Source organism: Argiope bruennichi, chromosome 4 (genome assembly GCF_947563725.1).
Source record: "Argiope bruennichi chromosome 4, qqArgBrue1.1, whole genome shotgun sequence".
NCBI lineage: Eukaryota > Metazoa > Arthropoda > Arachnida > Araneae > Araneidae > Argiope > Argiope bruennichi.
This window is the reverse complement of record NC_079154.1, coordinates 8,757,783-8,771,736: the sequence shown is the minus strand read 5'-3', so window position 1 is coordinate 8,771,736 and position 13,954 is coordinate 8,757,783. Positions and strand designations below refer to the sequence as shown.

Below are 13,954 nucleotides of genomic sequence, written 5' to 3'. Positions count from 1 at the left end.
ATTTTTCAAGCTCGAGATCGATGTCGTCAATCAATATATATTTCCTTTCAGTTTGGCATCAAAACATTCACGAGAATACCGAATAAATTTTTAAATAATATATTATGTTTATTCATATTAAAAACAGCGAATTATTATTTCTTATTAAATATAAAGCATTCTAAACAAATAAACCTGAAACGAAAAAAATGGATATTTCGTACATTTATACACAAAAAAGAAAGGAATTCGGCAAACCATGTACATTTACCGATATTGGTCCAATTTTGCTGGTGGACATTGATCCAGATCCAGAATTTCAAGATGAATTTTACGTGGTTTCGTCAATGGATAGAGAAGTAGATAACACCAAAAAGTTCTGCGCGCATGAAGTGAATACTGTCTCTTATCCAACTGTGAGCCGTGGCATGAAGCATACCGAAGGAGGGTGGCCAGCAGGTGTCGATATTGAAGATGAAGACAGCGTAACAAGATTCAGAAAAAAAATCGAAAAGGACAAGGGTTACGTCAATAGTATTAAATCCCTCGCAGATGTGGTAGAGCAAGTTATTATGGAGAATAATTCTATAGATATATATGAAGAATACTTTTCAGGTGAAAGAATTAAAGAAAAGGATGAAATCGACTTTCAGGTTGTGAATGTATTCGGCGATCCAGATAAGATTGCCCGGAAATTGGTAGATATAAGTTGGTCGGAAGATTCACGCAAAATAGCTGCAGCGTATTCAATTGATGGCCTTGATATTCCCGCCACTGATATTTGCTTGGACTCCTATGTCTGGGATTTGGAAAACTGCTTGCATCCCTTTTGTGTTTTGAAGCCAGAGCTGTCTATTAATTGCCTTGAATTTAATCCTGGATATATCGACTTGCTACTTGGCGGCTACAGCAGCGGTCAAATAGCCCTGTGGGACATTCGAGCTGGAAACCGGCCTCAACAATTATCGTCAGTGAAGGACAGTCATTCTAAAAAGGTAACCGGTATAAGATTCATCGAAAGCAGCAGTGGTATGGACTTCTTTAGCGCCTCCATTGATGCAACTGTAATGAGTTGGGATGCCAGAGATCTGTCGAAACCAACACAAACTGTAATATTAGATCCTGATAAAACGAAAATCCCGAACCTTCAAGAACTTTGCACCGTGAGTTCTGTTGAGTATGATCCTACTCTGCCTGATGTATTCATGTTAGGGACTGAACAAGGAAAGATTCTCATGTTTTCTCGCAAATTTCATTTTGATTCAGAAAAATTAGGTGCTTTATTCGATTGTGAAGATAGGCCTGTCCTTAGTATTAGAAGGAACGCATTTTTCCCTCAATTATTTGCTTCTTGTGATCCATGGAGTGTGAAAATATGGTCAGAGGGTACCACTGGAAAACCTATATTAAATATGATGACAAAAGAGGGATATTATACAGATATGGACTGGAATCCATCTCGGGCGTCTATGTTGTTTGCTACTAAAACCACAGGAGATATTGAAGTCTGGGATATTCCAGGTAAACATTCAGAACCATTATCAACCATCAAATTAGAAAAGGGACCATTAAACTGTTTAACAGCAGACGACGAAGGAAGATTTTTAGCTTGCGGCACTGTCTCTGGAACCATACATTTGATAGAAGTTCCAAACCATTTGCGGAGATCTTCGAAAGAGGAACTGAATGCTGTTGCCATGACTGTAGGAAGTGACGAACCTCCAGAAGGGAAGCCAAGAACCGAAAGGCTAGTTCGAAAGAAAAGAAAGAAAGAAAAAGAATTTAAATTCGAAGATCTGTGGGATCCACCAGAGAAAGCGGAGGTTCTGAAAGAAGAATATGAAACTCTTTACCAGAAGTATCCTTTATTTGAAGAAACTGAAACGTAGGCGCATTTGGTTAAAATTAAGTACTCATTGCCGTGCTCTCAATATATTAGCCCATCAACCACCTTCTTCTTGTCAGCTTTCACCTGAAAAACATTCAATTTCCACCTTTTAGGATTGGAAATGAAAAGGTTTGGTATATCATATTGTGCTCTTAAAAAATTCAACTTTGGCGATGATATTGTAATTTCAAATTTAATCCACTTGACTAGATGAGAAAGAATTATTTTTTCCAAGCAGTTATTTCTAAGGAATTATATTTTCCTTAATCCTTTTTCATACAATTATTTCAATTTTGTATTTCTTATACAGACTTCAAAATACAACACTGTTCTGCCATCATATTTCCGACACTTTGATCAACTGTTAGACTTTAATTATGTGAAAAAAAATTCATGTTTCATGGCAGTGACGTATTCTTAAATGTAACCAATTTTTCGGTGTCTGTTTTATTTAAGAATGTTTTCTTAACCATATGGTCATTATAAATAATCAAAATTGTAAGAAAATTTTCATTAAAATTAAAATCAGTGAATATACTATTATTTACACTGAAGCCATATGCTAGTTGTACTGGTTGCTTATGAATTAACTATATGCTATCAAGGACTGTGTTAAATTCCACCTGGCGAAGGTTTATGGTCTGCCTGACAGAGAGGCACGATTTGCTTTATGATGGAGCCCGATCTGCTAAAAAGAAGGAAGGGGGGAGTAATGATGGTCCTTGCAAATTTCCGTCAAATCTTTATTTTCTAGTTGAATACTCCGTTGAGTGAATGGGGTACAAAAATAATGTCGAAATTGTAGAGAATTTTTTTTTTGTCAAAATTATTATTGTACGAATAATTTTTAGTACATTACTGTTGCTATGCTTTTGCCTGCACATTAAAAGGATATAGTTACTCCTTTTGCTGATAAAGTTAGCTTTAAATCTCTTGTAATAACTCTAATAGAGGAAACAATTTACTCCAGCTCAAGTAAAACACAAGAGTAGAACTAGCGATAGAAAGCTTTATTTTGATACTTCAACAACTTATTTAAATAACATTGTTATTTTTTAACCACATTTGATTACAAGAACATTAAAACGTGCACCAGATGTTTAAACGTGAAAAAAGCATTAAAATATTTACAAATACATACAGTCATTTTGCGTCCATTTTCTTAAGCCATCCGAAGGTACATTTCCCATTAAAAATGAGGATTTTTCATTTATAATAAATAAATTTATGACATAACCACAAATGGACAAAATTATTATGTTTTATTAATAAACGTAATATGATTATGATTGATATTGATTATGATTTTATTATGATAAACTAATTCACAATGATAGGAGATCTTATTTATATTAGAGTGGCATAGTTTGGCTTTTGCAATGCGTTTTATTTTCTGCTACATGATGTAAATATTTAATTTACTTCGCTTGTTGTTGTTTTTGTTTTTTTTGCGTTTCAATGATTGTGATGTTTTGAAGTCCATTCTTAACATGGTGGCACGCATTTAATTTCTAACCATTCGAAATTTACGAAGACCTCTTTAATATATACATATGTTACACTAATAGAATGCATGTAATCTTTATCAATCTGTTCATTTCGTAAATTGGTTAACAACTCATGAAAAGTATTGCTGCAATTGCAATAATGTTTACGGCTTAGATATATCTAGCTTCCTTGCAAAAGCGCGACACATTTTCTCCAGGTAAATTTTCACTTTCTCGTGTACGAAATGCAAAGGCAGTACTGCGATTGTCAAATCGAGAAGATTAGAAATCGATATTTTGATTAATCTTTATGTTTCAGACCTCCCTGTGTTCGAAAAACCTGTTACTGGAAGATGTCTGTTTATCTGCCTGTGGCAAAGATAACCCAAAACCGCTTTCAGCTAAAAGGATGAAACGGCAGACATTACACCAAATTTGTAGATAACTGTCAAATTTTCAGCAAAATTTTTTCAGAGGAAATCTGCTTGTCCTGTTTTTCGAATAGAAGTCAACATGATAACTACAAAACGAAAAGAGTCAAACAGATAAAACCTAACACACCGATTTATCTTCTATAGTCTAGATATCTACCAAATTTTGAACCAAATCCAACTAGGAGTTGTACTTTAAAAAACAAACATGATAATTCAAAAACGCAGAGATTTTGTTTATATCAAATTTGGTAGGGGATTTTATAACTACAAGAGTAGCTCCTTGACCTATTTTTTGGTTTAACCGATTGATAAAAATGTAGCTAAAATCCAAATTCTATTTTCGGAAATTGTTAACTGTATGTTAGGGATTCATCACCAAAAAACTAGCCAAGGATCACTCTATAAATTCAGATGCTAAATTCACGCCAAATGCATATTTCGTAATTATTATACGCCAATGCCATGCCAGGTTTGGGAGAAACCACACTCACTGGTTTAATCTTATGGCTGGTCACAATATAAATGGCTAAAAAGTTGGTGATTGTATTACCGCAATCATGGAGAGACGCACCAAGACATGTATGCTTAATTTATTTTTCCGCAAATGTAGCTAATATTTATTGTGTGTGTGTGTGTGTGTGTGTGTGTGTGTGTGTGTGTGTGTGTGTGTGTTTGCCCAATGTAAAACATGCTTTGAAGAATCAGTCGTAAAATTCTTTAGCCATTTTTATTCTTCGTTATTTAAAGAAATAGTCAAAATTTTATATATTTTCAATCTTTTTTGCCCAATCCACAGCGAGAACAAAATATAAAACCATTTAGGAAAGCAGAAAGCTGAAAAAAACAGAAAGGGGCGAAAATATTTTGAGTTTACATAGTTTCAGAAATGAATTTGCCGACACAGCATTTTGGTTCAATGGGAAAGAGGACAAACTTCATATCTCAGAAATTAATATTACAAGGCAGCCGGAGTTTGAATAATTACGAAATTATTTTTTTGAATATAGATTTATAAGGAATTATTATGTTATATATATACTTTATACATTAGTTTTTATTTCTATAAGTTTTAACATTATATGATCTGAAATTTCCTTTTCTTTTTAAAGAAATAGCGATACAAAAGAAATAATTTAAATCAGTCTTCAATAAGAAAAGGGACCCAATAAATATAAAAATTCAACTTCCACCATCATCAATAAATTTATATGTTTCAGACGCATATAAAAAAAATTTTAAGACTTTTTTTTGGTTAATGTTAGAAACAGTTTGTACAGTAAATGTATAGCTTGCAAAAGAAATTGATCTAAAAAAATTAAACACTTTTTTACTGTTTCGTTAAACCTTAAAGTATCACTCATTTTCAGTGTTTTAGAATCAGCAGCTAAGAAGGAACAACGTAGACGTATATATTCTGAAAGTCTTACAAACATTGCTGTCGTCTCGTCTTTTTTTTTTTTTTTTTTTTTTTTTTTTTCTGTCGGCTGGAACTTTATCATTCCTTTTGCACTAATGGAGGTTCGATCTTGGATTGCTATATTTTGTTTGATCCAATCTTTTTTTCGTCTCAACATTTTTGGAAGCAATATTGGCATATAGCCAAATCCGATGCAATAATAAACGTAATGTATGTTCACAAAAAAAATCTTATGAATAGTCCTTTAGATATATCATAAATTCTGACGAATTCAGATTATAATTTATCTTATTTACATCCAATTTAATGAAACTATTTTTAACTGTTGAATTAGTTTGTCAGATTCTTTAAAATTAAATACTCAAAAAGTTGAATTACTTCATCTTAGTATTCAAACTGAATTTTTATAAAAGGAATTCATGGGAAATTCGAATATTTACTCCCAACGATAGTACAATAATAATATTTAAAGCTTGATTTGCCTTGATTAATTTTTTTAATTTACTTTTATAAAGCGTACGACATATTAAATATCTTAATGTAAATCCAGAACTGAAACAATAATCCATAACTGCACGAGTGTAAATCCATAATTGAAACAATGATTAATGTTGTTTCAAAATGTACTTCAAATATTTTTTTAAAAAAAAAATCATTAAAATGGCAGAAAAATTATACGGAAATCAGTTTCGTATCAATAAAATGCTTTTAAAATATTTTTAAGTGGTATATAAATGGTTTTGGTCAATAACACTCTAAAACTGAAAAGGAAAACTTAAAGCTTTTGATGAATTTTTAATAAAAAAATCTAATTAAAATTTCTCAAAATTAATTCATAGTGAGGACGTACTGCACTCGGTATCTTTAGGTCCAATTGACTATCAGGTCTTGTGCACTTCTGTCATCTTTCCTACGGCATCGCGAACTACAAATATTATGCCAGTCTATCAATGTCATATGATCAGCTTTCGGAAATGGCATATAAATCCACCTTAAAGTGGAAGCGTCAATAAGAATTGTTGATTTTCCGTAGTTAAACAAACTTTCTTAGAGCTCTCAGATCCATTTCAAATGCAGTTATTGGAGGAAAATAAATTCTGCCATATTATAAAATAGCTTAAATTGAATCAATGATGAGAAATATCTATTATATATTTTGAAAATTTATTCCGCAGTAGTAGATATCGCTTTGGTCACTAAATAAGGTTCATTTCTATTGACTATCCAAACAGCCTTCAAAGGTATTGGATAAAATGCTGATTTAAGAGTTAGAACAGTTAAGTTTGCCATTTGGTGTGAGATGGCAAGCGTGACAATAACATTTACCTTATGATGCTAAATATGCATTCTCTGAGCTACTTCAGTGTTTAGAGTTTCTATACTTTTAATATTGCGCATAATATGGCACTTGCCATGTTACAAAAAACTATATTACTCACCTTACTGCTTGAAGATATCTGTTCCCGGCATAAAGAAAAAAAATACGGTTGTAAACTGTCATTTCCAGAATAATATGCAAATAATAAGTAATAATAAATACTAAACAAAAGAAGTAACAGCAAATAATTCTGTAATAATAGACAAAAAAAGTGTAGCATTTTTGCCGCTACAGTTAGAACAACATTTTGTAGCAGGAATGTTTGATTTCTTAAATTCAAAAGTAATTCGAAATTTAGAACAAAATTGTTCTAGAAAACTCAGATTATTATTCCGAAACATGATCTCTATTTTGTAGCATGATAATGTTTTATGTTTAAATGGCAGATATTGGTTTTATTTTTTAATTTTTCTCTAAATTTTACAACACTGATGATGTGCAGATGATAAATGTATTTAATATCACTTCAACGCGCGTGCATTTAAATACAAGAGCTGAAACAATGAAAAAGCAATTTTGTGAATTGTAATTAAAAGTCTGTTTACAAATTTGTTTGAATTAGAGAAAAAAATATGTGCAGAAATTAAATTAAATGCAAATTTTAAAACGCTAAACAATTTGTGTGTGTGTGTGTGTGTGTGTGTGTGTGTGTGTGTGTGTGTGTGTGTGTGTGTGTGTGTGTGTTTTGAAACTACTAAGGAAAACCTTAGAAATGTCGATTAATTTTTAATTAAAACTCTAATTAAAATTTCGAAATTTCGTTTTACATTCATCATTTACTATCCAAAAAATAACTACTCGTCAAATTTAGTTGCCCTAAATTTGACGGTCTGGATTTAGAGCTACGTCTGAACGAATAACAATTTTTGTATTTTTAATTAATTTAAAGGAACTCTATTAAACTAAAACATTTATCATTTTAAAATTGATTGAAGAAAGTAGAGAAAACCAAAAGGAATGGATGTAACTTTCAATAATTGCATTGGTTTCTAGATACTTGTTCTACATACAAACTTGGTAAGATAGTTATAACCATGCCTGGATTAGCACTCGTTACATTACGCGTTCGGTATTGAATAAAATGCATGGAAAGACTCCCATACATTTTCGGCAGAATTTAAATCGAGGGAAAAAAGTTGCCACCCTGTTCAAGAGATATCCTCGCTCTCCTGTTTCTTATCTGAGTCCGAAATGTTCTGGCATCATTATCCACGAAAAAGAAAACTGCTCAAATATTCATTCAAGAGAGAAATATATTTGGAAGAATAACATTTCTTACAAAAACATTCATCTATAATGGAAGATCCATAAAAAAAATACATCTAAATCAGTCGATAAAATCGTATATCAGATTTCCTAACTTGTTGTAATTCAGAGATATCACGTTCAAACATAAAAATTTTTTTAAATGTTCAGTATTTTTAGTATTTTTTTTTAATTTTGTGAAATATATATATATATATATATATTACTTTTTGACTTTTTATAACTTTTTTTTCAATATTTCTTTTCAAAGGAAGTAAGAAAAATAAATCAATAATGAATATAATGAACTTTTATCATCAACATTAGTGGCTAATTAGATGGATGACAATAGGTTTTGGCATGGATATGAAAAACACATAATTACTTAAGAAGATGCAATAACAGGTTGTGATAAAATGCATTAAAGATACAATAAAATAACTACAATACTACTTTTTGCAATTGCAAAAAGATTGACGTAATTATACATTTCTACTGCAAACTTATCAAAATTATTTTCTTTTCAAAAATATTTGTTTATTTTCAATCTTTAATGCTATATGCATCGAAATGGTAATGCGATGCCATGGTCGACCTCAATGTTCAGAATTTATTATCATGGAATACAATTGGAGCATTTCCGTTGGTAAATGGGTTTCAGATCTTGCTAGTAATATTTAATGCCATTTGTAGCACGCAAGTATTCAAATGCGTTAAATCATCTGCTTTTCATCCGAATGGTGTAAATCAATCCAAACAGTTGCACGAAAGTTCTGTATTAAATGCTACATCACTAGTTACGTAATAATTTATAATTTGGGATCACTGAGTGCTAATAACCTACATATAACCGCGAACAGAAGTAAATTAAGCTTTGAGTAGAGGGAATGTCTCTAATATCAAATCCAGATTGGTTCAACTGTTGTCAATAATTAATTTAAATGGAAACATGCATTGAATGGTTTTTAATATGCATCATATAAATTCATGAGTTCTGTTGTTACAAGCTTTATTTTATACAAAGATTTTTTAAAAATGCAATTGATTTCCAAAATTGTAATATTAGAATAATATGATTTAATATTGTTTATTTTTCTACCGTCAATTCTCATGATGTTTACTTTTCTAATCAAAATGTATCTTCTTTTTGACTGTTTGCATCGCTAAAATGTATTATGTATGAAGTAATAAAATGTCGTAGAAGGAAGAATAATAATATTAAAATATCTATTTGCAAATATTCAACCGAAGAGATGAGCATTTTCGGAAAAAGTTAAATATTAGCAAATTATACAGTATGATATTGAAATTACCGTAGGTATAAAATCTAAACTACATTATAATACTTAGTTGAGTCGACATCTTTATTCTGATACTGAATTTTTTTTTTTAAAATAATCATTTCAAGAGCTTAAAATTAACTATACTTATAATAAAGCTCAATGTGTGTGTGTGTTGGCGCTCTACAGGCCAGACCGTTTGACCTACAACTACCAAATTTTTTACTTGGAAGTCGGAAATGTGCACCTGGGGTCCCTTTTTTTTAATTTTTAATTAGAATTTTAATTATTAATTAAAAACTGTCTTTCCCGCCAAAAAAATCATTTCCCTACAGCCAAATCAGTAAGCTTCAGATTTCTTTCCTACGCTAATGAGGCTAGGCTTAACATTTTTCGACCGATTATTTCAAACGATTCTGTTTATTTTCTTGTTTCGATTCTGTTTATTTTCCTAATTTGCATTTAAAAATGAATCGATCTTTCAAATTCATTCTGAAGTACTTTTGAACTAAAATAAAACAGAATAAAGGAAATTAAAAATGTCTAATCTGCATAGCGTTACCCTAACTGACGTAGGAAAATTCACGCATTTGCATTACCATAACTGGCGTTGAAAATTTGCGCATGCGCATTGCGTTTTGATTGTTGACAACTATTTTCAACGGATGCGGACTTGATTTAAATTATTTTTAGGTTAGTTGTATGCTTTTGTAATTAAATTGTATTTATGTTAGTTACATATTTTTTGCATATGCTTATAATTTTAAGTACATCGTTTTTTAAGTAATTTTTTTAACCTGTTTCCCACCGATTATTTTAAACGATTCTGTTTATTTTCTTAGTGTTTGATGCATTTAAAATGAAACATTGTTAATGAATCGATCTGCTCATGATGAATCTGAGTAAATTTTTTTGACAAATTCTTGAAATATTACATAAATTAAGAAAGATATTCTTTAGTGCCCATAAGGTTTAAATGCTCACTGACACTGCTTTCAGTAATCATATTATTAAAAAAATGCTTTGTTTCAGTAAAAAATAGTATTATATTAATTGCAGATTAATCATTTCCACTTTAATTTAAATCATAAATTCTACGGGAGCTAACAGAAAATTAGAAGATACATATTACGTTATGACTGAAGGCCTTTATAATATTATGAGTGAATTATATGACTATCAAAATTTGAAGTTTTAAAATATTTTGATGAAGAAGCTATTAAAGTAGGAATTACATAATATATTTAATTATTAAATTTTTAACCAGCATTAAGATTGGCGAACCGGCACGTCGCCAAAGGCATCTAGTAGACAATAAAAATTAAATCATTATTTTACTAAAACACAGAAATATCAAATTCAAAATTTTTCCACAACAGAATTTTAGAAAATGTTATAATAATATTAAAATTAGATATAATAATTATTAATAACTTTAAACGGAATATTTTAGAAAAGAGAAAATTAAGAATTCGGTTGTTTCTAGTTCAACTCTAAACAAGATATGACCCACATATTCACCAAGATTTTATTTACATGTTGAAGTCGATACTGTCACCAAAAGTCAACGATCCCGTTTCTCATAATTTACCTTTCAATATTTTTTATTACGCAGTTAGATTAAAATCCTGAGTTGTCCAGATCAAATTTGTGAACCCATTTTATTTGAACCGTCAATTCTAACTATTTCCAAGATAATATTGCCAGAATTGTATTACTCAAAATTCTTCTTTTGTGACAGCAGATAGAAGCATTTGAAAGCATTTCCACTCGATTTTCTGTTACAATATACTATATTTTTACGAAAATAAGTAATTATTTATAGTAATCATTACTATTTAAACAAAGTTCATCATTATAAGCAACAATAGTTAAATAAATTAACCTTGATTAAATAAATTGTTAACTAAAAAGCAATAACAATATAACAGTAATAAATGAACATTGAATAACAATTTCTACAAGACGTATAATAAAAGTTTAAAACTATGCATAAAAAGCGCTCTGCTTTAAATATCTGTTCAGAGTTATCACAGGTAGTTATTGGATTAAAAGTACAGAAGTCTCAGGTACATGTGGAGTTGAATTATACAAATGCAGAAGTTTTAAGTGATAACTAAATATTTTTATGTGTTTATTTCGTAAACAAAAATAAAACCCAAAAATTGATAAATATCTATAGACTATCAGTCTTAACTCAAATTATCAATATTCTCTTGTCTTCTTTTTAAGCAGTTTAAAGTACTTCGTTATACATAATTTTTTAAAAACACAAAGAACTTTTCTCACCAATAAAGACTAGAAAGGTTAAAAATATATGTACTTGGTAAGACCAAACACATTTATTTACATCGAATTTCAAGTCTTACCTATCTAATTAATCCATGAGAAGTCATTTCAGACATGAGGATGAGAAGTTTCCGGAATGTGGTTGATTTTCGCCTTCATGGTAGGTACCAAAAATATATGAGAGTAGCTATCCCCTGCTGCTGATGAGACGTGTTCCTACGGGAGGGATTGTGTCATGGCCGATTGCATAGAGGCGGGTTGGAGTAGCTCTTTGTATTTGTTTTTATGTCGTAATACTATCAAAAATATCAGATGTTTAATGAACTTTGGATTCGTTGTCGAAAATGATGCGTAAATGACCATCATTTTCCATTTATTAGCGAAGCAAGTCTAATAGATTTCACTGGAAGAATTTATAATACAATAAATAATCTGGAAAGATGGATCATTTAAATTTTTTTCTATATTGCCTTGCGAATACAGTTGTAATTGAAAATTATGTTTTAAAGTTGGTTTCATATTTTATATCTACATCCATTTAATATCAACCTACTCACTTCTTATTATCAATGCAAAGATCTTGTTTCGCCAACAGTTTCCGAATTTTATTTCACAATATTGTAATAAGATTTTTTGTAAGTCTCAAAACTGTGTGCAGTTTCTAAGAAACAGGGCATACATTTGCAAAGAATTTCGGCTAAATATTCCAACAATTAATTATTACAGATTAAGCATTATCGATTTTATTTCGTTATATCAGCAATCATCTTATATTTTCATTCGGCAATGTAAGCTGTTATTTTTAGAATGACCAAACAATAGTTCATCCAATTTCTTATTGAAATTAATAATTCAGAAATTATTAAAGGAAATAAAATGATATATAGACTATAAAAAAGGATTTAAATACATGGTGCAGATCATTTTAATAAAGTAGATAAAAGAACTAACTGAGCGATATAGAATCAACTGAGGCAATAAAATTAAGAAGAAAAAACATAAAACAGTTTCCCAAATTTCACATTTAACTATACTTATGGAATTAAGATAATTATATTTCGAAATACATGCAATTAGTGTTGATCAGAATATAGTGGAATACCATTCAGTATAAAGCGCACAAATAAATGCATCATGGGAAATTGACATTTGTTAGCATCTACAAATCAAACAATTAATTGAAAGTTTTCAAAATTCTGCCCTGAGGTTTGTTTATTTCTTTTAGTTAAAATGTTCTCATTAACAATAATTAATGAATCATTAATATTATGTTCAGCTTGTTAATTATTTATTATTTCGCAAACTACTGTTGTTTTTTTTTTTTACATATCTTGAGAGGTTTTCTTTTTTATATATTTTCGTCATTAAATTAAAAATTCTGCAAAATATAACGTAAACTTACATTACATTAAACTAAATTGTTTAGAAGACATATTCAACTTTAAAACAATGGCAGAAATCTGTTTTTTACTTGTTTAGTGTTACTTGTTTTAGATTTCAGTTGACTTCGAGCCAGTAGACTGATACATCAGTTAACTCCAATGCCATGGTAGCTCATAAGTTCAGATTTTTCACAAAGGAATAAATACGGTTTAAATACAAATTAAGATGCTATTTTGCTTCTTTCTGATTTCCCCAACAGTTGTAATAATAATAATATATATCATATTTAAGAAAATTATAGAAATTATCTTTTTATTTTAGAAAGATTTACTTTTAACAAAATGAAACGAATATTTATTAAAGGAGTCTAAATCATGAAATAGCAAATGAGAGAAAACGAAGTTTTAGTTTAGCTACATTAACATCTCATTTCTAAGCTGACTATTTTAGGACTGACTTCGTACTTGTGAACCACCGTCAGATGATGATAACGACCCCTGAGCTGACGCCCCCTCTCCAAATTACCACACTACACCAGTGGGAGGGCGTTTTCCCTCCACGGATTTAACGTGCATCAGGCACGGATTGCATCAGGCTAGCTTACAAGATGGTTCTTCGGTGGTATCGGGTCTCAAGCCTGAAACCCTTCGGTTCCAAAGCCGAGACCTTACCACCCCGGCCCCCAAGAGAGAAAACGAAAGAAAAGGAATCGAATGAGTCTATTCATTTGATCTTGTCTTCAATGAAATTTGTCGTGGATGTGAAAGAGGAATTGATTGTGTTTCAGGCCCAAGCTACAAAGTTCTTCGCCTCATCACCTCTAAATTCAAGAGAAAGAAAATGAACTTTTTACTTTCTGATCTATCATTTAGCAAGACTCAGTAAGAGAATTTGATATTTTCCACATCAAATTCGCATGCCATTTCTAATCAATAAATTTCCCATTTGTTGACTTTTACTTATTTATTTTCTCGTATGCAAAGAGGAAAAATTCGTATCGTCAAAACCCTCGAACTCGAAATGCTAACGAACCTTCATATTTCAGAATCTTTTTGACTCTTAAAACAAATACTAACACGATAACCTCAAAACAAATAACTACATACATAAAATTTGGCACACAAATTTATCATTTAAAATGTATATATTTGACAAATTTTGAACAAGATCCATC

At 30.4% G+C, this 13,954-nt stretch overlaps 1 protein-coding gene across 1 annotated transcript; it reads left to right on the top strand.

Moving 5' to 3' along the window:
* The first annotated feature begins 326 nt into the window (after positions 1-326).
* Positions 327-1,868, top strand: LOC129965688 (dynein intermediate chain 3, ciliary-like). The gene has a single exon (XM_056079793.1). The coding sequence runs from the start codon at positions 327-329 to the stop codon at positions 1,866-1,868; it is 1,542 nt and encodes a 513-aa protein (XP_055935768.1).
* Positions 1,869-13,954: the final 12,086 nt, after the last annotated feature.